Source organism: Saccopteryx leptura, chromosome 5, assembly GCF_036850995.1.
Source record: "Saccopteryx leptura isolate mSacLep1 chromosome 5, mSacLep1_pri_phased_curated, whole genome shotgun sequence".
Classification (NCBI taxonomy): domain Eukaryota; kingdom Metazoa; phylum Chordata; class Mammalia; order Chiroptera; family Emballonuridae; genus Saccopteryx; species Saccopteryx leptura.
The window spans coordinates 137272014-137296394 of NC_089507.1; the positions used below are offsets into that span (position 1 = coordinate 137272014).

Below are 24381 nucleotides of genomic sequence, written 5' to 3' on the forward strand. Positions count from 1 at the left end.
TGAGTATTGCTATGCCTGCTTTTTTTTGGATGTTATTTGCTTGGAGTATTGTTTTCCAGTCTTTCACTTTGAATTTTTTTTTATCCTTGTTGCCTAGATGTGTTTCTCGTAGGCAGCATACAGTTGGATTTTCTTTTTTAATCCATTGTGCTACTCTGTGTCTTTTTATTGGTAAGTTTAATCCATTTACATTTATTGTAATTATTGACACTTGTGGATTCCCTATTGCCATTTTTAAAGTGCTTTCTGTTAGTTTTGTATCTTGTTTGATTCTTTTGTTTTTCTATCATTTGTTTTTGTTTGTTTGTATTCCATACTTCTTTCCTCTGTTTCTACCTTTTTTAAGTCATGTGCTTCTGTGGTGGTTTTTTCAAGGGTGGTTTCATTAAGTAATGAAAAGGGTACCTATCATATTCATTGTAGTACCCTATCTTATAAGTGTTTCTGCACTTCATCGTCCTTTGCTACTGTTAATCTCCATCCTCTCCTCTTTTTTTTTTGCTTTTGTTGTCACAGTTTAAATTTGGTTTATTGTGTTCTTGGTGGAGCTTTTACTTGTGGTTTTGTTTTGTTTTGTTCTTTGGATCTGGTTGGAAAACCCCATTCAGTATTTCCTGGAGTGGGGGTTTTCTGATGATAAATTCCCTCATCTTTTCTATATTTGTGAATGTTTTTTTTTCTCCTTCGTACTTGAAAGACAACTTTGATGGGTATAGTATTCTTGACTGAACGTTCCTCTTTTTCAGGGCTTTAAATATTGGGGTCCACTCTCTTCTAGCTTGTAGAGTTTCTGCTGAGAAATCTGATGATAATCTAATAGGCCTTCCTTTATATGTTGTATTCTTCTTTTCCCTGGCTGCCTTGAGAATTTTTTCTTTGTCATTGGTTTGTGCCATTTTCATTATGATGTGCCTTGGAGTAGGTTTGTTGTGGTTAAGAAAACTCGATGTTCTGTTTGCTTCTTGAATTTGAGGGTTCAGTTCTTTCCACAGGCTTAGGAAGTTCTCGCCTATTATTTGTTTGAATATATTCTCCATTCCATTTTCTCTCTCTTCTCCCTCTGATATACCTATTATTCTTATGTTATTCTTTTAAATGGAGTCAGACAATTCCTGTAGGGCTTTCTCATTTTTTTAAATTTTTGAGTCTCTCTCTTCTTCTCTCTGTTGTGCCTGAAGTTGCTTGTCTTCTATGTCACTAATCCTACCTTCTATCTGGCCTGTTCTATTAGCTAAGCTTGTTACCTCATTTTTCAGTTCATGAATTGAGTTTTTCATCTCTGTTTGATTTGTTTTTATAGTTTCAATTTCCTTGGTAATATATTCTTTGTTTTCGTTGAGTTGTTTTTTTGAGATCCCTAAATTGCCTTTCTGTGTTTTCTTGTATATCTCTGAGTATTTTTAGGATTTCTATTTTAAATTCCCTGTCATTTAGCTCCAAGGTTTCCAATATATTAAATTTTTTCTCCATAGATTTTCCACATGTCTGTGTGCTACTTCTCTATCTTTTGTATCCATGATATTCGATTTCCTTTTTCTTAATGGCATCTGAGGGTGGTCTTGTTGATAGCACTAATGAGAATTAATAAAGAAGAAAAAGTGAAAAAAAATGGAAAAAAACTTCGGGAAAAAACTACAAAAAAACCCAATAAAAATTTATTATTCCTCCCTCGTTTTCTTTCTTCTCTTCCCCTCCTCTCCCCTCCTCCTTAGGAATATATCGTGATGAACTGTGAATTATATTATGCTAAATGGAACAAAAACTGCCTATAATGGAGGGCCTGAGTAGGGGGGAAGTGTTCAAAGGGCAAAAAAGGAAGTAGGGACCCACAAAATGCAAAAAAAGGAAAAAATTTAGGTCAAGTATAAAATTATTTGCTTTTAAGTGATGGTCGTCTAAGAGATATAATGAGAGGGTTAAGAGGGAAACAGGAAAAAGGAAAAAAAATAACTATTGTATTAAGTGGAGCAAAAACTAAATAGAATGGAGATCCTGGGTTGGGAGCAATTATAATGAGTTAAAAAGCAAAGTAAAAAGCACCCAAAATGCCACAAAAAAAACCCCTTGAGTTCCAAATTAAAAAAATTTTTGTGATTGAGGATTGAATGAGAGGAAAAATAAAAGGAGAAAAGAAGAAACTAATAGAGAGGGAGAAATAAGAAAAAGGGGAAAAATAAAAGAAGAAAAAAGAAAGAAAACAGAGAGAGAGAGAGAGAGAGAGAGAGAGAGAGAGAGTTAAGGGTTTTGGAGTGTAACCCTTATGGAGAGTAAGGAAGAAGAAAAGAAATAGAATGTAACACTTATGGGTAGTGTAGTTCAAGAAGAGGAAAGAATAAGACGGACAGAGAATAAAAGGACCAAGGTGGAGGAAATAGAAATAATAATAATAAAGGCAAGAAGAGGAAAGAAACAAAAAAATAGTGGAACAAGTTATAAAGTCTGGATTTTTCTTGATTTTGAGAATTTAACTTCTTCTTCCTTTTTCTTTCCTCTCCCTCTTCCTGGTGGGTGACTCTGTACCCCAGGCTCTGCCCCTGTGGCACGCTTAGGTAGAGATTTGTAGTTGATGAGACTCTACGGCGATGTCTTATATTAGGCTTCAGTCTCGTTGGTAGTCAAGGCTTGTTAGCGTTTGCAGGCTCCGACAATGAGAGAGTCCGTTTTCCCAGAGCCTCTCTCCTAGTCTCTCCTTCCTGAATTAGCAGCCTGATGATCCAGCTATGAGGCTGCTACTGCCTCTACCTGGGGAGTAAGAGGCTCAAAGAGCTGGCAAATCCTCATTCTATCTCCACTCAATTTAGGGCTCTGGGTAAGGCTCTGGCAGGCAGAGCCACCAGCGTAATCACGCGGGGCTTGGAACCAATTGCTCTCGAGGTGACTTTCTATGAGCCTCCAGGCCTGTTCAGCACGCCTAGCACTCTGTGGGACCACTCTCCCCAGGCTTTCTGCACTTTGTAACCTGTTTTGGCTGGGAAGAAGATGCCCTAGTCGCTGCCTGCAGTACAGGAGGTCTTAACATCTGCCAAGTCCCTCTTTTTAGTGTATATCCCTGAGTATGAAAGCTCTGCCAATCAGAAGTTGCCCCTATCCCTTTAGCAAGAGGCACTAAAATGTATCACGCTTCTTGTCTTAGATCGCTGAACTGAGAGAGATCTTGTCAATTAGAGCCACGTAGGTTAGTTGGGAGGTGAGCAGACTGTGGGTTAAGCTAATTTCAGCGATTGGATCTGCTGATCTGCTCCAGAAAGGACAATAAGCTGTCCACGTGCCCCTCCCCTCATGCTTGATTGTTGGCTTAAATGGCTTGGTGAGGCGCCCCGCCTGCCCAGAGAAGCTCGGGCATAGGGAAGTTCGTTTTGGTGCACTCCCTGCGTGCCGCTGGCAGCTGCTGCTCGTGGTGCGGGCGTTTGCTTGTGTGGGCTGATTCACTGCAGGCACACTCTTTCCTCGGCATGAACGAACGTCAGTGCCACAGCCTAGCTTCCTCCACACCCTTAGCCCCCCTGACTCTCAGTTCCAAGTGAAAGCAGCCTTTGCTCAGGTTATTGAGGAAGGCAGAGTGTTCCTTTGTCCGACTTATTTCCTTCAGGGTTGATTATATATTTAGTCCATTTTTTGCTCGATCCTACCTTCGCCTTCAGTGTGTGGAACTCCCAGACACTCCAAGAATAGGTTTTTCTGTCTCTGGTTGATGAACTTGTTGAAATTTGGGGAGATTTGTCAGTCGCGCTCCTCACGGCGCCGTTTCTCTGATGTCACTCTCTTGAATCAGTAGCTATTCCTTGACAGCTCTAAAAGGAATCTGAAATGTGTTCTCCTACACAACGGTAATGTTTATGCAGCGGTTCCAACTGGTTATTCAACTCATCTGCGAGAAGATTATAATGACATAAAAATTGTTCTCGACTTTCTGAAGTATGGGGAGCATAACTGGATCATTTGTGTGGATCTTAAAATGGTAAACTTCCTGCTAGGACAACAGAGAGATTTCACGAAGTATCCTTGATTTCTGTATTTGTGGGACAGCTGAGCTTGGGAGAAACACTGGACACAGAAGGAGTGGCCGAAACGTGAAGCTCTGGAAGTAGGGATGCAAAATATTGTGAATGAACCTGTAGTTAATCGAGACAGGATCATTTTTCCCCCACTTCACATCAAACTTGGCTTAATGAAGCATTTTGTTCAGACTTTGAATAGAGAAAGTGAATGCTTTCAACATATTATTTCTGCTTTTCCTGCCTTGTTTTTCGAGAAGATAAAAGCAGGTGTATTCAATGAACCTCAAATTTGAACCCTCATACATGACGAAGAATGTGCCAGGAAGATGAATAAGGAGGAGGAAGCAGCATGGCATTCTTTTGTGGCAGTTACAAAGAACTTCCTTGGCAACAAAAAGGCAGAAAACTATGAACTTCTGGTTCAAAGGATGCTGTTGGCTTTCTGCGACATTGAATGTAACATGAGCATTAAGATTCACTTCCTGAACAGTCACCTTGATAAGTTTCGCAAAAATCTTGGAGCTCTTAGTGATGAGCAGACTACTGCTGGAGCATCAAACGAGATTGTCCTCAACAAGTACACAAACGCAAGAGCTACAAACGCAAATTTTTGGAGGAGGGTAAGATGGCGCTGGAGTAGGCAGACGTACCAACATCTACCTCCCAGAACCAAAGTGGAATACAAACTAATTTTAAGAACTATCATCTGGAAAAACCAACTTTGGACTAAACTAAGAGGACTCTTCAACCAAGGAACACTGAAGAAGCCACACCGAGACTGCTTAGTGTATCCCAAGGTTCTCTTTACCATGCAGAGCTCCAGGGAAAAGCTACCTGGTCTCATCTCTCCAGGCAGAGGAGAACAGAAGCTCCATATCCACGCATGCTGCAAATGGCTTCTCCAGTCTACCTGAATCATTACCAGCTAGAAGCAGCGGTCACTGGGACTTGGACATGAGCTGCAAAGTATAGAATGGTGACAATTCCAGTGCCATGCGGACTTTTCCTGGATGTGGACTTTTCCTGGACTCCTGCTCCCTGTGACAGATTCTAACAGACTGAACTGTGGTTGGGTTGCATTTTTCAGGGATTTGGCATGGTGATGGGGCCAACTTGGACTTGGTGAACATGTTAAGGACACTATTCTTTTATGGATTCTTTATGTATTGGCCAAGAGTTTGCTTAAAGGCTTTTAATCACTGTAAAAAAAAAATAGAAGGCTGGATAAAGAAGATGGGGCACATATACACCATGGTATACTAGTCAGCTAGAAGAAATGATGACATCGGATCACTTACAGCAGATTGGTGGAATCTTGATAACATTATGCAGAGTGAAATAAGCGAATCAGAAAAAAACAAGAACTGAAGGATTCCATACATTGGTGGGACATAAAAGTGAGACTAAGAGACATGGAGAGGAGTGTGGTGGTTACGGTGGGTGGGGGGAGGGAAGGAGGGAGAGGGGAGGGGGAGGGGTACAAAGAAAACTGGATAGAGGGTGACGGAGGATGATCTCTCTTCGGGTGATGGGTACGCAACAGAACTAAATGACAAAATAACCTGGAAATGTTTTCTTTGAATATATGTACCCTGATTTATTGATGTCACCCCATTTAAATAAAAATGTATTAAAAAAAAAAAGCAAACGCAAATTTTTGCCTGAATAGAATTTAAATAAGTTATACGTAAATTTTATGATTAAAATAAGTGTTTTAATATGTTCTATTTTGAAACTGTAGACAAATTCTGATGCAATCATATTTTTAGTGTATTAGTGTATTTACTGCTTTATATAAATTATTATATTTTCACAAAGATGATGCCCAAAAGACATTCTACTTCATTATGTTAGACTAAATGTTGAAAATTTTACAATAAGATGAAAACCTGAAATCTTGAATTGCAAAAAAACCTGTAGCTTACAGAGAAAAACTAATGTCAGATTTGAGATCAGCACACTCGAATTAGGTAAGAACAAGTGTTTTTGTTTTTTTTTGTATTTTTCTGAAGCTGGAAACGGGGAGAGACAGTCAGACAGACTCCTGCATGCGCCCGACCGGGATCCACCCGGCACGCCCACCAGGGGCGATGCTCTGCCCCTCCGGGGCATCGCTCTGCTGCGACCAGAGCCACTCTAGTGCCTGGGGCAGAGGCCAAGGAGCCATCCCCAGTGCCCGGGCCATCTTTGCTCCAATGGAGCCTTGGCTGTGGGAGGGGAAGAGAGAGACAGAGAGGAAGGAGGGGGGTGGAGAAGCAAATGGGCGCTTCTCCTATGTACCCTGGCCGGGAATCGAACCCGGGTCCCCCGCAGGCCAGGCCGATGCTCTACCGCTGAGCCAACCGGCCAGGGCAAGAACAAGTGTTTTTTTGGATGCAACAAAAATTTTGTTCCCAGTGTTATCAATCATGTTCTGTGTAGTAAATCCTTCTGTCCTGGCCTAGTGAAGGGAGATCCTGTGTGACGACTTCTCTGTTGCAAGACTCTGTATATGTACTATATAGAGTCTTGATGTGATGTACTATATAAATTCTTGATGTGAAGGAAGGTGATCTGGTAGAGTCTTGAAAGTTAGCGAAGGGTAGATTTCAGTCTGCAATATTTTTTTAGACCTGTCCAAGAAGCATCGTCACTGAACTCTTAAAAGGATTTCAGTTAAAGTGTTTTACCTATAAGGGAACCACATAGCATGGATCCATTTTGTAAGGTTTTCTTTGTTGTTGTTTTATCTAAAAATATTCTGTCTCTTGGAGTAGTCGAGTGTAAGTGAAAACATAGAGAGGTTTGGACAGAAATCAGGAATGTGCACAGATTTCCTTATGGAATCGCACTTCTTTAGATGGCCCATTGTCCTCACAGCTTCCTCTTCCTGGCATTTATCCATGGAGAAGACACTGACTAATGAGAACCAGAAAGACAGTAGAGGACAATTAACACTTCAAATCTCAATCTCTTACATATTTTGTACCATTTTTTAAAATCAGAAAACTTGAGCTCCTTCAGTTAAAAAACAAACACATGACTTGGGCTTCACACTGTGAACAGAATAAGCCCACTTTTTCTGAGACGGACACATGTGACTTTCAGAGGCATCAGGCCCTGCTTCCCTTCCCGATGGCTGCTGTGCACTTGCTGGTGCAGAGCACAGGTCTCGCTTAGACCTTCATTTTAGGACCCAGGAAGCAGAAGTCTTGAGAAGTGGGGGTGCCTGCCCCATATCAAGGAGCAAGTTGGCACATTTCAGAAGTGAGTCCAGGTGTCAGGGATAGCAGCCAGGCCTCCCTATGCTCCACCGCAGCACGTGGGGGCTGACCTTCTGTGGTCTCACCTCCTTACCTGCAGTCAGCACCCACTGCATCCTAGGGCATGTGGGTTGAGTCAGCTTTTTTGGTCATCCCTACTTTTAGTCTTCAGGTCTCATTTCTGACTCTCTGTGACATCTGTCCCCAATGTGAAAGGAAACACTTCCCCTCACTCTGCCAGAGCCCATTGTCACCAACTTGTGTAATCAGGCTCCAGGACCACCCCCACCTGTGGTATTTTTACAGCTGTTCCCTGCTTCTTTGGCTAAAGGTAGGACAATTCAATTACCCCAGAGACCATTCGTGCATGTCCGGTTGTCCTGCAGGGATGCCCAGCCTGTCTCCTCCAAGAAGTTGTCCCCCAGGCAGACCTTCAACCTTCTCCATAGTCTCATCACTTTCCTCTTGTCAACTTCTGCCGTTTTCTCTTTTCTGTCCTTTAAAATGTCCTTGCAGTCAGATACTCTGTGGGCTCTCTACTGAGTCAGTCAGTCAGGTGTACCTTGGCCTCTGGGGTCCCCCTTCCCAGCACTCCTTCTTCCTGCATGGCCCCCCCAGGTCCCAATTTGTTGTTTCTTCTTCTGACTTTGGAAGAAATGATTTTAAACATCTCAGAGGCAGCTGACAGCCAGAATCTCCCTTTCTACTCTCCCTTTTCTCCCTCTACTCAACCTGCATCTCAGGATTCTGGTCTTACAGAAAGTATAAAGTATGCAAAACTTACATTATAATTTCCATCTGTAACTTCTGCAACTAGGAAACTAAGGTCCTGACAAAGCAGATTTGCTCTTAGAAAGTTCCAGAATCCTCATCTTCATGACTTTATCCCCCTAAAGAAAGCATTTAATCATAGCATTCTCTCTCCAGAGCAGAGGTGGAATCTTTGGAAAGAGAATATCCCATTTGCTGGGACATGACAGGGTTCACATGGAGAAGCAAGCTGGCACTGACTCAAGCCGGCAGCGAGTGTGGCCTCCCTGGAGCAGCTCTTGCCAGGGGCCAGGAGGGAAAGAAGTGACAGCCACCAGCTTGTGCCACTGTAGATCAGTGAGCTGCAACCCTTGATGGTGCATAACGTCCCTGATCTAGGAGATCCAGGGTAAGATTCTTGTAGGAAGGAAGCTTCTTCTTGTCCAAAATGTGATGTTAACTACCAGGAAAATATGTGTTTGGTACTTAAACTCACACCACATTCACCTGCAGTTTTATCTTCGAGAATTGTTCTAGACATCATTATGTTGTGAATTCTTCTGGCTGCATCATTTAAATCCTGCTTAGTCACTCTCATAAAATCTGGACTATTATTTACTGTTTCTATATTGTAATTTTCACAGGTGCTTGATATAAAAATAATTCTATTACAAAGTAAACTATTTCTTTTCAAGCATATAGCAACACATGATACCTATAGTATTGTAAATTTGGAAATCTGTCATTTCTGGGTTCACCCATATTAGATATTAAAACAATATTTTTGCCATTTTAAAAATTGAAGATACTTATTTCAAAATAGTATATAAAAGTCTTCTTATTCAGTATTTATATATAACTAGCTTAATATCTAACTAGACAACACAGAATGCCTAGATTTGTTGTGCAGTTACAGATTCTACAGAGAATCTGGCTTACACGATACTAGGTACTTTAAATCATTGTTATGTTAAACGTGTTGAATTTATCTGCAGGCGGTGTATTTTTTGTTTGTTTGTTTTTTCCTTAGGTGAGAAGCGGGGAGGCAGAGAGCCAGACTCCACATGTGCCTGACTGGATCTACCCAGCATGCCCACCAGGGGGAGATGCTCTGCCCATCTGGGGTATTGCTCCATTGTGGCTGGAGTCATTCTAGTGCTTGAGGCGCAGGCCATGGAGCCATCCTCAGCGCCCAGGCCAGCTTTGCTCCAATGGAGCCTTGGCTGGGGGAGGGGAGGAGAGAGATAAAGAGGAAGGAGAGGGGGAAGGATGGAGAAGCAGATGGGTGCTTCTCCTGTGTGCCCTGACTGGAAATCGAACCGGAACTTCCACACGCTGGGCTGACGCTCTACCACTGAGCTAACTAGTCAGGGCCAGGAGGTGTTTTTTCCAACAGATACTTTCTGTGGGTTTTTTTTCTCATAGTTTAAATGTCAGGCATTTAATAGAGTGACTGCATGAATTTGTTTACATCCTCTGGCATAAGACTTTTAGTTTAACACCTAGATTAGAGGGGAAAAAAATCCACTTTTCTTTTCTTTTTTTTTTTTTTTTTGTATTTTTCTGAAGCTGGAAACGGGGAGAGACAGTCAGACAGACTCCCGCATGCGCCCGACCGGGATCCACCCAGCACGCCCACCAGGGGCGACACTCTGCCCACCAGGGGGCGATGCTCTGCCCCTCCGGGGCGTCGCTCTGCCGCTACCAGAGCCACTCTAGCGCCTGGGGCAGAGGCCAAGGAGCCATCCCCAGCGCCCGGGCCATCTTTGCTCCAATGGAGCCTTGGCTGCGGGAGGGGAAGAGAGAGACAGAGAGGAAGGAGGATGGGGTGGAGAAGCAAATGGGCGCTTCTCCTATGTGTCCTGGCCGGGAATCGAACCCGGGTCCCCCGCACGCCAGGCCGACACTCTACCGCTGAGCCAACCGGCCGGGGCTAAAATCCACTTTTCTTAACCTTTGTGAAGATACTGGCTCATACATAATTTAAGAAGTTAGTGTGTTTGAAATAGCTCCTAATAGATATTGGCATCTTCTGTTTTCGTATTTATAGGAAATATTTCCTACCTGTATAATTTGACAGGCATCTCTAAGTAGTATTTACTATGTACATCCAGTGCAGCACAGCGATACCTTAGTTCAAAAAGGAAGTCCTGTTATGGAAAAAGAATCTTTAAAAAAAGTCACTGGGAAAGGTCTGAAGATCTGTTGCATAACAGTGTGAAGATACTTGTGCACTTAGAAATGGTTAAGATGGTAAATTTTATGGTGTGTGGTTTTTACCACTATTTTTTTTAAAAGTCAATGCAGAGGTGAGCTGGGCTTTGGAACAGCCTGTTCCCTTTTGTAGTTACCACGTGGAGGTGGCAGTGGATTTGTCTGGGTAGGTCCAGGGTATGGCAGTCAGGAGGATGGAGCTGGGGGCAGGGCGGGGTGGCGCTGCACTTCCTCTCCTGGTGCTAGTGCAGCTAGGGACCCTGGACATCACTTGGCTGAATCACAGCTCCAGGGGTGTCTCCTCTGTGAGCTGGACTGAGAAAGACAAGGCCTACCTCCCTTGTTTCAATGTCTCTCTGCTCTTACAGTGTTACCTCTGAGAGTGATGTTTCCAACAGCTGTGTCATACTGGAATACACCCACTGTCAATGGCGCTGCTGCTGTGCCTGCAGCCAGTCCTCAAAAAGCTCTGCATCCCCACCAGAGCTATGTGTTCTTCCTGGTGTCTGCACCTGACTGCAGATGGGGCCAGCTGCCCTGCAGGCTTCGCCACTGCCAGTGAATGGTGGTAGCAGCTCCCAGAGGGGCTTCAGTCTTGTCGTCCCAATCTCGAACTCGTCTTCTGCCTTAGCCTATTTCCTGTGATACTCTCACCCAGAAAACACTGCCAAGGAAGGAATTTAAAGTGTGCCCCCAGATGAAACTCATTCAGGAAACCTTTTTTATCATAAGAGAATTTGGCCAGAAAGAGATTAAACTGAGATGCACCAGGAATATAATTGGTTTCTTCAGACCATAGCCAGTTTCCTTGCCTTTAATTTTCATGGATTACTTAGTATCTAGAAGCTTGCATCTGGAATCAGTCATCTTTGTCATTCCCAGAGAAGAGGTGGTGATATTTTTTGGTAGTGAATTATTATTTTCTTTTCTGCTAATTTACAATGCTCTCTTTGGCCCTGTTCCCATTAGGAGGTGAAAGCATGGAAATTAAAAAACAAATTACAGGAATAAGAAGATTACTGAACGACAGCACTGGGAGGGTCTATCAGCGAGTTGGCAAGGAAGGAGAAAAGTTGAAAGAAGAACCCCAGGATTTGGACTCCATCTGGCCTCAGCGTTTGAACTCCTCTGCTGAGGCCCCACAGAGCCTCCACCCTTCTTCCCGGGGTGTGTGGCATGAGTTCCCAGCCCAGAGCAGGCAGTTCTCAGGGCAGTCTGGCTCCCGCTCTAGAACCTTCCAGAGCCAGTCCCACGCTGCTGGGAGCTCCAACGGTATGGTCATTATCAGACATTCAGAATGCTCTTATGGGGAGTTATTGTCCCAATGTTCTTATTCCTAAATGTTCACTATGTTCTTTGAGTTCAAGACAGTAAGTCCTCATGTAACATTGTCAGTAGGTTCTTGGAAACTGTGACTTTAAGAGAAATGACATAAAATGAAAACAATTTTACCATAGACTCATTGATAGAAATCAGAGTTCAGTTCCTACGGCCTGTTTCTGGTCACAAAAGCAACACCAAACTTCTGAATAACCCAAAAACACTTCTAATGTTAAACATTGAAGTAAATGTGAGCTATCTATACGTTTAAGAAAGATGAATAAAAATCACTAAGAGAATTCTTTTCTAATCCACAGGGTCATGGGTGGCCAGAGGCCTCTCTGAGTGGCTCAGGGCACCAGGCGGTACCCACCCTGGATAGGATACCCTTTCATCACAGGGCCACTCACACATGCCGCACCTAGATGGGGACAATGTAGGCATGCCAGTGAACCTCAGGTGAACATCTTTGGGATGTGGGAGGAAACTGGAGTCCCTGGAGAAACCCACGCAGACACTGGGAGAACGTGCTGACTCCACACAGAGAGTGGCCTCTAAGAATCAATTTCTTTTCTCATCATTATAAGAAAATGACATTATTTGAGGACTTGCTATACATTAAGCTCTTCCTTAATCACCTGCCTTAGCTGAGTTATTTTAAAAGACAGAGATGACATAGAGGGAAAAGTTACAGACTATAAAATACCAGAATTGTAAAGCAGGCAAGACTGGGGGTTCTATAGTAGAAGTGATGATTTCTTAGTAGAGATGTTAGCCCTTTGAGAAGTTGAAGCTAATTGTTTGCTGATGTACAGATATTGTCACAAAAGACTGAACATTTGGGCAGAAAGAGTTCCCTGGTCAGATGGTATATTATTGATACATCCTCTGGCTCACACTGTTGCTTTTCTTCAGTATCAGAAGAGTCATATAAAGGGAGGATTGATACCCCAGCACCCTCATACCTGCATTTTAACCTCACCTCATAGCCACTGAACCAAAGGATCCATATTTTATAACTTGCTTTATTAGGGTTGAAATGTGTTTCTTTAAAGAATGTTTCTCTTAGCTTAAATTTCTAATTGCTTAGAAAAAAGTCAAATGGGTTTTTTTTTTCAAACCTTAAAGAAAAAATGGAAGATTTTTTTCAGCCACGTTATTTTCCATTCAGTGACATTGTGTTAATGTTCTATAAATTATGTATAGATGTGCATGCAGATCTATAGTTCCTATAGAGAGAACAAGAGAAAAATGAGAATGCATTCTCAGTTTCCTTGAAAAGTAAAGGGTTTTTTCCCACTTATTATCCTTTAAGATTAAGAGAGCGTTTTGATTGTTTTTTTAAAAAACACAATTTACAGTAACCAGTTCAGATGCATGAAAAGCCATCCGTGACACTGCTGATGAGCTGCAAGGGACCCTAAAAGGTGCACTGGTGTCTTCTCTTTCTCTCAGTATTACATAAGTCAATATCAAATTCCCAGGCTGGCACGCCGCCAGGTTAGAGGGAAACAGCTCTTGAAAGACTCCTCCATAAAAATAAAATGTCAGTTCTCTTTCAAATTAGAAAATGATTTATAATAGGCTGAGAAGAGTTGGTTTGTCCTCTGAAAAAGATAAAGACAGTACTCAGAATATGACTAGGAATATTCTACAAGGCCCACCTGATTCTTGGGCTATGGAAGAAGTTAGAAGAGAAATAAGATGCCCCCAGATATGGTGTTAGGAAGCTCCACAGCAGTGAAGTTCAGGTGAACAGAGTCTTGTTCTCCAGTACATAACAAGGAAGGGGCGCTGACTTTGGAAAAGGTTGTTATGTTAAAAGCTACAAACATAAATTCTCTCATATTCACTTGAAAATAAATCTCTTTTGTGTTTTTTTCATAGTTGCAAGAGAATTTATTATTTATATTTGTGACTGGTATTTCATTGAAATTATTTGCAATTTTAACATCTCAGCTTGTTACAACTTTGAATGTAAATAATTTTGCTACTCCAAACATTAAGTTACCATTCAAGTATTTCATGGTTTTGCTGTGGTGAATTTTTCTCTAGTATCCACAAACAATGCATATATAAGATTTAAATTACATGTACTATTTAATAAAAGATACATCTGGATCAAAACTTACCTCTTCCACCTATGAAAAAACCTAAGCAGTGTCTCAGACAGTCCACTTTATGGTAGTAGGAACACCACCAAGAGAGGGATTTTTCAAATGTTCCATTTTATTTTAAGGACAGTAGGAAGATGGTTGTTCACTTATAAGGGAAACAGAATAGGATAGTTAAGGAAAACATGTTGATTTAAACATTTAAAAAGAGAATAAAATGAGGGAAATTTAAGAAATAAGAATGGAAAAAAAGACATGGAACGATCATCTATATGAAGTTGGAGAAAAGCCAGGACATCAGCACCCTCTTACCCTTCAAGTTCAAATTCACAGGCTCCTCACTCTTCCCTGCTCCACACACCACACCCAGAGAGTGCCCTAAAAGTTTTAATGTATTGATGGTTCTTAATTTTTGAAGTAACATGCTTAATACTAAAACTATCTTTTAATTGACACATTTAATTCTTAATATGAACTCTTATAACACATGCAGCTACCAATTTTTTTGTAAAGCTGTTCTCAGGCCCCGTTTTTTGTGCACACTGGTGTGAGCGTGTTTCCAGTGAATTTTTAAGCTATTGTTATCTGAGATGAACTGGAGTGACAATAGGGAGACCTGCCGTGACAGTGCATTGTGTGCGGATGTTCCTGCAGGCTCTACCACCCCTTAAAACAGCAAGCACTTTATAATACAGAAGCCTGATTAATTAGATAAAGTCAGACCCCCAAATTTAAGTTGTGAAAATTATTGGGTACCTTTTCCTTAGGCACAGTCTCATAATAATTGCACAGACTTCAAAGTCCTGTCAAGACACCATTTTTAATTTTCTCTTTATAATTCTGGTGGTGTTTGGAATGTGTCATTCTTTTTTTCCGTGCTTAGGAGAACTTCCAGTGGTGAATCCGTCAGTTGGATCAAACTGCTGTACCTGTAACTGCCAGTCAACATTGCAGGCCATTCTTCAAGAACTCAAAACCATGCGGAAATTAATGCAAATGCAAGCAGGTACAAAGATTACACCTCAGATCAAGTCCTCTGATTCTTAATACATTCTTATGGTGCTTTTATTGAGTCTTTCCTCCATGCTGTCTTGCTATGATTTTTCAAGTATCTGTTTTCTCTGTTTTCTTCAACATGCTTTCCCTCTAGCAAATCTATTAAACTTTTTATTGTTAATACTCCTACATTTATTTATGTATGCTCTGTACACTTCACCCCTGATCTCCTAGCACCTCACAAGTCAGTCCATTTTTTTTCTTTACCATGTGAGAGAAGAGCAGGTAGACTCCCATATGTGCCCCAACCAGGATCCACCCTGTAACCCCATCTGGGGCCAGTGCTCTGCCCATCTGGGGCCATGCTCAAAACCGAGCTATTTTTTTAGTGTCTGAGGCAGAGGCTCCATGGAGCCATCCTCAGAGCCCAGGGCCCATACACTTGAACCAGTCGAGCCATAGCTGCAGGAGGGGGAGGAAGGGGGGAGAAGGGGAGAGGCAGCGAAGCAGATGATCGCTTCTCTCATGTGCTCTGACCAGGAATCAAACCAGGGTCATCTATACTCTGGGCTGACACTCTACCTCTTAGCCAATCGGCCAGGGCCAATTATAATTTGAAACAGTTGTACATGAATGTGCTCAAAGTTCTTCAGGTCATTGTCCAAATGTAAATCAACAAAGATGTTCCTGTCAGGAAAGAAAATGAAGCCGCCTCATCTTGCCCCTATAGGTGCTCAGATTGGGGGCTGCCTGCATCTTGCCACCCCCACTCCTGCACAAGGCCCTTTTGGGGCTTGGCATGGCAGAAGGAAGTCATGCATTGTGTAGATGTGGAGGAGCCCTTTAGAAAGCATGGGCCCCTCTGGTGAAGAGGGTAAGCTGACAAGAAGTGCTGGGCCTCACACTCTGCTGATGGCTTTTCTCCCTAACATTCAGGACAGAAAAGCCCAAAGACATGTTTTGTCTTCTTTATTTACACGACACATTTTCTCCTCCTGTTATAGACAAGTCAAAGGACAGAAGAGCAGTGAATTTGAAGTTTGGGGTCAGAGTTCAGTGCTTCCTCTTATACCAACATGATTTCTCTGAGCATCAGATTTGTCTTCTGTCACTGTAGTATTAATATCTCACTCGCAGGGTTGTTTTCAAAGGAGAATGGGATGGAAAATGAGTGCTGTAGGTATGACACAAGCATAAGCTATTCTTTAGTGTGTGGTAGGAAGACCACAGAGCCCTTCACAGAAGTCTGGAGTCTGCATCCTCGTGATGGTGGCTCTGTTTTCTAATCTTCACAATTAAAGGGAAAGCCAGAACTATTTTTGGTCACAGATACAGAAAATAATCGTTTTAGTAGCCTTTGCTCTTGTCAGGGAAAACTTGACCCTAGCCTAATGCGGGAAATAGACAGCACAGTCAAGTATGGCCAGCATTCCCGTCCTTTCTCTATAAGTGCTGTTCTTGAAGGTTGTTGTTCAGGCACATCATGCCAATTAGTGAATTCCAGTTAAGTTTTAATATTCACTAATGTGGTTTTGATATTAAAAAGCTTAATAGTTAAGACATCTCAGTCACCCAAGATCCTACCTATGAAAGGTGACAAAAGGCTCTTTAAAAAGTAATATCTAATTTTATGTGCTGAATTTGGTTTTATCCCAAAGGAGAGAAAAACGTTTTGGTCAGTCCAATAAGCATTTAATTCACTTTTTTCCACCACGATAATCTGTGTTGTTACTAAACTGAGAAAGGTTAACATCTCCTAAATAAGGAACTCAGAAAGGTTCCTTTATTGTGTACAGATTCTGTTCTCAGAGGAAGAATTTGTTAGCACCTAAGAAAATATGCATAGGAAATGGTAATGATTTATTTTGTTACCTAAGCTCCTTGCTATTGAAATGGCAACCTGCAAATTGCAACCATTGAAATCCCTAACTGCAGCTGTTTTAGAATCTATTAAGTAAATGCCACTTTGTCCCCATGTTTTCCTTTCTGAACCTTTACAGATTAGGGCAGGACAGTACATGAGTCCAAAGGTGTAGGAAGGAGAGCAGAAAGGATCAACTGAGTAAATTACTCTTCCTTAATTTTCTTAAAGTTAAGAATTTGTGTTATGTGGCTAAGGTTTATTGCCTATAAGACTCAGATTTAAATTATACATATTTAGAAAGTCTTACCTTTTACTATAAGACAAGAAGTAGGATCAAATGATAAGATCTGAATGCAAGAAACTTTGGCTATGTCCAGACTTGCAAAAGTAGAAGAAAACTCAGTCCCTGTGTTCTTGAAACCAAAAGCTTTCATTTTTAATTTAAAATAGCGGGTTTGGAGAGGCGTGTGTTCTAGACTATGTTGATAATTGCTTCAGTCATCCACTTGACTTTAGAGATAGAGACCTAGTGTTGAGGGAAAGCTGAGAGAGAAGCATACGTGCCTTGTATATTAGAATAACGAGAAGCTTTAGAAAAATCTCAGTGCCTGGACGCTGCCCCTGGAAATTCTGATTCAGTGAGTCTGGGGTGAGGCTGAGGCACTGACATTTCTTTCAAGCTCCTAGGTGATTCTAAGGTACAGCCAGAAACCAGGAGCTCGAAGAATTTCTGCATGGCTGATTAAAAACTTTTCAGTCTATATTTAGTTCAAGTAGTTTGTTTTTAACACTTATATATAAGTTTCTCTCCAGCCTGGAGATGAAAATACCACGGTTAAAGTAGAAATGATTTTTATTTGCAAACTGATAGGAAATGATCCATAGTTATTTGCATTTAAAGACTTTCAGTTCTCATTTGTCATGGATAAGTTTGTTTCTATGAAAAGACAGGCACAGCCTATGGTCACATTTAGTAAGCCATATTAACACATGAAAATTTTAACACTGCTATATTTTCCTGTGATACTTTCCATTAAATGATTAACAAACATTACTTCTCAAAATGCACCTGTGAAAACTGTACCATCCATGTTTCTTCAAGTATATTTTCAGTATTAGTGCTTAGTTCTTATTCAGTGCCTCTCATCTCTGGAATGCCAGCTATTTCTGGATTTTACCCATTTGCTTGATTTGTGTAGAACTATATTATTTCTATTTTCAGCCACATAGAACTGAGGTGTGGAGTGGGGGCCTGGTCTGACCCAGCAGCGTGGTGCTGTGGAGATAGTTGATGTGAGTGACTGGCTTGTGAAGAAGGAGTTACTGGAGCTGACAAGTGACCAGCAGGCTTTGTCCACATGCTTACTGGTCATTCCAGACTGACTGGTTTGCTCAGTCTTACCCAGATGCTCATCCTTGTCCAGTTTTGTTCATTTCAGTGCTAGCAACTGATCAGTTTAACTCCAAATGACAATTGGAATATTTCTGAGACTGGCTTACCGGAAAGCAGGGGCATGCACCTCAATTTAAGTTCTCATTTATATGAAAAGTCCTGTGATTTGTAAAATCATGCTCAGATCTTTACTCATAGATCATCTTTTTTTTTTTTTTTTTTTTTTTTTTTTTTTTTTTTTTTTTAGATTTTATTCATTTTTAGAGAGATAGAGGAGAGAGAAAGAGAAGGGGGGGAGGAGCAGGAAGCATTAACTCCCATATGTGCCTTGACCAGGCAAGCCCAGGGTTTCGAACCGGCGACCTCAGTGTTCCAGGTCGACGCTTTATCCACTGCGCCACCACAGGTCAGGCTCATCATCCTTTTCTTTTGTTGAACTGGCAGTAGCACTGCAATCTGATTATTCACCAGCATCTGCAACAGAGATCTCTCTTGGGTATTTTTCTGCCTGTAGAACTTTAAAGTGGTACAGAGCCTGCTTTTGGTAAATTTGGGTCCAGCCTGCTTTTTTTTTATTTTGGTGTGCTTTGTCCTGAGTGAGCCTCATTGTAAATTCGGCTTGTGGAGCGTGGCAGGTAGATGGGTGATAAGTTTCCCTAAGTTGGATACAGTTGCCTGTACCATATTTTTGTTTATTGTTCACAGTTGGAACCCAAAACAGACAACAACCCCCAATTTCCCTTCTATGCTCCCAGCGAACTGCTGTCTCACACAAGAGAAACAAAAAGAAAAAAATGCCCCCAAAGACTGTTGAACCTCTTACGGTGAAACAGAAGTCCAGTGGGTTAGAGACAGAGAAGAAGACAGCTGTGGCCTCAGGGCAGTCAGTCCTCCCGGAGGCTGAGCGCACCACCGAGGGGGAGAATCACGGCCTAGGATTTGGCATTGTTCTGGAATCACCTTCCACAGATGTAAGTTGATGTTTTCTGGCTGCTGACACTATGTGATGTAACTGTCAGGAATTTTATCATATTTCTACATTTCTCCTTAACACATGATGCCCGGGCAAACTAGAAAAACTTGCCGAATACACATGGGAAAGGGGCAAAGAAGACGATGAATAATTTCCTTACCTAGAATTTCTCTCCTGAAAACTTTATGCCTTATTTATTTAAACATGTTTCCATTCTGTATCTCTTAAGAGAAGAAGGGCAATGGAGTAAGTAATCTACTCACTAACTTCTTTAACATTTTTAATTTTGAAGTGGCCATATTTAATTTCCTTGGTGCAGAGAGCTAAAAGAACATAATTAAATCTTTTGTAGATGGGCATAAATGAACTGAGCCTTACCAATAAGGTCACACCTTTCTAGAAATACGACACAAATGAATAATAAAAAAGGAGCAGTAGTGCCAATTCTATTTTATAGATGAAAGCTATACTACTAATGAGGCTGCAGTGCCATGTCATGGACTCTGTGTGATGATAGGTTCACGCCCTGTGAAGGCTTCTCTATTTTCATATCATAGCCAGGATGTTGTTGCAAGTTAAAATGTTGGATGACATCTAGTCTGACTTGCCATTTTATATTCAGTAACCATAAACTAATTTTGTACACAGTGTGCTATATGTGCAGTTACATACTCTCTACAGTGTATAAGAACACTGATGTGAACTCCAACTTGTTGGGAGAGTTCTTAAAATAAACAAGAATGAGAGATCTTATCAGTTTGCATAGAATGAGAATCCTGCTGAGAAGTCCCACAGTCCCATATGGGATTGGAGTTTGGCCTTATATTTTAAATAAGAAATAAATTGCTGGTTTTAAAATGTGTTCCTTTTCACATTGCACAGGAAGACTGCTCAAATGCATCCACTTTCATCTTTAATAAAAGAAGGTGACAAAAATAATCATTTTGTGACATTTTTTAGACTAGAAAATCATTTGAACTTTTATTCAAGCCTTAATGTCAATTTTTTTAGTTTTTTATTTACGACCACATGCCATAATTGTTAAGAAGTTCTTCTAGACTAAATTTAAAAGCACCATTAATGATAATGTGCTATCTTGGACCAGTCAGCTCCCTGGAGTAGGTCATATTGTTACTGCAGTTAGGGCTCTGGTTTCAAAACACATGCAGATCACATATTTGGAAACAGAGGTAAATCATTCCATACCACAAAGTATATTCAATCTTAAGCAAAGTTTTCTTAATACTTTTATATTTTTCTTAGCATATTTTTCTGTTAGGCATTGATGTATCAGGAGCTATCTTTTGAGTTGTATAAATCATCTTGCGAATGGGCTCATCTAATGCTATTCACTGAACATGCTCCTTTTCTAATTTTTAAAATCCAGTGCACTTCAAAGACAAATTGAAGAATGGTAGCTGATAAAGGCCTTATGTACGTTAGTGAAATAGAATTTTTTTTTTTTTTTCATTTTTCTGAAGCTGGAAACAGGGAGAGACAGTCAGACAGACTCCCGCATGCGCCCGACCAGGATCCACCCGGCACGCCCACCAGGGGGCGATGCTCTGCCCATCCTGGGCGTCGCCATGTTGCGACCAGAGCCACTCTAGCGCCTGAGGCAGAGGCCACAGAGCCATCCCCAGCGCCCGGGCCATCTTTGCTCCAATGGAGCCTTGACTGCGGAAGGGGAAGAGAGAGACAGAGAGGAAAGCGCGGCGGAGGGGTGGAGAAGCAAATGGGCGCTTCTCCTGTGTGCCCTGGCCGGGAATCGAACCCGGGTCCTCCGCACGCTAGGCCGACGCTCTACCGCTGAGCCAACCGGCCAGGGCCTGAAATAGAATTTTTATCTTTACTAATATCAGTATTATAATTTTATTTATATAGAAATGAATATAATTTGCTTTTTATTCATGATTTTGTTTTGCTAACAAGAGCTATTAAACATAATAGTACACATTCAGAATTGCCCATGGAAACTCAGTTATTTGCTTATTACCTTGATGGAAGAATAACACACTTATAAAGAAAAGCAAAAAATATATATGGATATTTTCTTTACATTATCCAGCTGATAAGCCATTTGATTCCTCTGTTCAACAGAAACTCTCTGCACCTGAAGGACTGTGCAGTGAGTCCCATTACTGAATAAAGAAATTTTGTCCACGGGAAGTGCTCATTGGCATGAAGGAGGCTGGGCTGCAAAGTCCCTGGTAGAAGAGATTGATGCCCTTAGGTGACAGGACCATCGGTGCTGAGGCGTCCAAACTTAGGGCCTTTTAGTCTTATTATTTCTTAGCCAAGAACCCTTTAAACATTTGGTGGAAGACCAGAGATGATAGGTGGACAGATGGTACTAAAGACAAAGGGACCAGAGGAAGATAATTACAGTCAGCCACGCAAGAGATGGGAAGGGTCTATTCACAAGCAGTGAGCCTGAAGAGAAGAAATGAGAGCCATTTAGGAGGACCCTGCACAGAGGACTTGGTGACTCAGCAGGAAGTAACCCCTACATTTCTGTCTTGGAAAACTAGGTTGGTTGCTAGATGGTCCTACTTCTTTAACTGAGAAGGGAAAGAAGGAGCAGAAGCAGCCTTCAGCTCTGGATGGGAAGTGAAAGTAAGTTTAGTGTCCTTGGAAAGTTCATTAGCTATTTGGAACACAGGAGAAAGATTCGAGCTAGAAGCAATGAAAAATGATACACAAAACCTATGCGTTATTACATTTTAAATGTAAAAAAATACTGTACATTTAAAAAAATTTACAATGTATTAAGTTATCCCTTTTACACTGTGACTTTTAGAGTCACTCAAATACAAATTTGTGTATCTGTGCACAGAAACAAACGTAAGTGCCTGTGTGGGGCTATAGATGGTTGTAGGTAGAACACCAATAATGATTGCCTGTGCTCAAAGGCAGAAAAACAGTGAGCTGCAGTCATAGCCAATGGCAGTGTCAGACTCTTGTAAACACTAAATAGTATAGAGTATGTGGGAAAATTCTATTGCAGTGCCTTGTCCATAAAAGGCACTCAATAAATGTTACTAAGTCTGCAAATGGTGAAACACCTGCATCTGCATTAAGTGCAATATACAAAATAAACTTATGAAATTTTGGCTCTAGGACTTAGCTTTGATTTAGAACCCTCCTCTCAATTTAACGCCTATTTTCTTGTTCTTTCCTTGTTACCTCCTCCCACCCCCAGCACCAGTATAATTTCTGCAGTTCTTCCTTATAGAACTTTCTATACTGGTTTGTAATATGTGTTTACTATCCTTTGCTAAATAATTTATCACATTTCATCCTTACTCTGAGGCACGTTTATTGTTGTCATTTTATAGATAAGGAGACTGTGGCATGAAGAGCTTAAAGCACGAGTTCACACAGCCAGAAGGGAAACTTGTCTGCAGTGAGCCCTTATCTGTCCTAGCACAGTTCTTGTACATGCCAACATTCAGTAACTGTTCATGGGGTGATTGTTGCAAGAAGGAGAACTAAACAGTTAGACTATGGCTGTGTATTCTCTTTACTTAGAAGTTTCTGGATAGGAGAACTTAATGGGTAATGGTACAGGCTCTAAGGTCAGGCTGCCTGGGCTAAAAGCTCAGCTGTGTGACCTTGAGCAAGTGCACCTACTTTTGCCTTCCTTAGCTTTCTCTCCATAAAGTAGGGATAGCAATAGTGCTGCCCTCATCGAGTTGGCCACTGGAAGAGTTAAATGAGGTAATCTGTGTAAAGTACTTTGAATAGTACCTGGTAAATTTCAAGTACTCAGTAAATATTTATTCTTTTCAAACTTTAGCAGTCCTAGATAAGTTCCTTTATAGGGATGAATATAAATGTTTGTTCAGTAAATTTGGGGTACATATAAATGAACAAGTATACATGAACAAATAGTGTGTTTTGTTTTTTTAAAAGAGTGGCTAGAAATATTTCTCTTTTGGGGCAGGATTATTTGATCCATTTTAAATTAACACATTAAATAAAATTGAAGCCTAAATTACACAGACACAAAGAGAGAAACTCAAAACCACATTTTAGATTTAGGTACAGTGTTAACTCTTTCTTCGTGAGCACCCAACCCAATACTCCAGCTACTACTCAGACAAGACAGTTGCGAAGTTCTTACAGTTACTGTTTCTTTCTACTGGATATGCTGGTTTGTGTTTTCAGAGCACATATATACATGCCTTAGATTAGTTTCACTGTCATTGCTTCTTGTTTGGCTTTGGTGAAACACTAAATCAGTTTTTTAGAATATTTTTAAATGTTCTTTAAAAACATCATAAACAACAGTTTTCTATGTGTTGTAAAGACTGAATCCTTTCCAGTAATACTAAATTACACGAAAGTTATCAGAGGAGAAGTCTATAGGCATCCATCAATTTAAGATACTTTTGTTAATGTTTCTTTCATGTCATTAAATCATTTGAAATGCAGTGGTGCTTTCAACATAAGTAGCTTCTGAATTCAGAATCTGTTTTCTTAACTTCTTAGCCCAATGAGTAAAGTAATTCGTTGGGGATTAGTAGAGCAGATCAATCAAGCAAACTATTAATATTTTAAATTTATTCATTGATATGTTGAATTAAGGCAGTATATGTTTGTTAGTGTAAGTTCCAGCATAGACTACCTGTGTTCAAATCCTAACCTCATCATTTATTTATTAGCTGGGTAATCTTAAAAGTGTAAATCTTAAAAAGTTACCTAGTATTGCTAAGCTTTAGTTTTCCCATCTGAAAATTGGGGATAATAATAGTAGCCACTTCATAGGTTTAGAGCAGGGGTCCCCAAACTACGGCCCGTGGGCCGCATGTGGCCCCCTGAGGCCATTTATCTGGCCCCCGCTGCACTTCCGGAAGGGGCACCTCTTTTTTTTTTTTTTTTTTTCCTTTTCTGCATTTTTCTGAAGCTAGAAACGGGGAGGCAGTCAGACAGATTCCCACATGTGCCCGACCCGGATCCACCTGGCATGCCCACTAGGGGGTGATGCTCTGCCCATCTGGGGCGTCGCAACCAGAGCCATTCTAGCGCCTGAGGCAGAGGCCATGGAGCCATCCTTAGCACCCGGGCCATCTTTTGCTCCAATGGAGCCTTGGCTGCGGGAGGGGAAGAGAGAGACAGAGAGGAAGGAGAGGGGGAGGGGTTGAGAAGCAGATGGATGCTTCTCCTGTGTGCCCTGGCCGGGAATCGAACTGGGGACTTCCACAAACCAGGCCGATGCTCTACCACTGAGCCAACCGGCCAGGGCCAAGGGGGCACCTCTTTCATTCGTGGTCAGTGAGAGGAGCATAGTTCCCATTGAAATACTGGTCAGTTTGTTGATTTAAATTTACTTGTTCTTTATTTTAAATATTGTATTTGTTCCCGTTTTGTTTTTTACTTTAAAATAAGATATGTACAGTGTGCATAGGGATTTGTTCATAGTTTTTTTTTATAGTCCGGCCCTCCAACGGTCTGAGGGATAGTGAACTGGCCCCCTGTGTAAAAAGTTTGGGGACCCCTGGTTTAGAGTTAAAT

At 41.3% G+C, this 24381-nt stretch overlaps 1 protein-coding gene across 15 annotated transcripts in view; it reads left to right on the forward strand.

The window, feature by feature from the left end:
* Positions 1-24381, forward strand: part of BEND7 (BEN domain containing 7) — a 139719-nt gene that overhangs the window by 44478 nt on the left and 70860 nt on the right. For all 15 annotated transcript variants that reach the window (XM_066385415.1, XM_066385417.1, XM_066385410.1 and 12 more), the window contains 3 exons: positions 11174-11476; positions 14522-14644; positions 18597-18862. In XM_066385415.1, the coding sequence (XP_066241512.1) occupies positions 11185-11476; positions 14522-14644; positions 18597-18862 (681 nt within the window). In that variant the 5' untranslated portion in view covers positions 11174-11184. The remainder of the gene's footprint in view (positions 1-11173; positions 11477-14521; positions 14645-18596; positions 18863-24381) is intronic.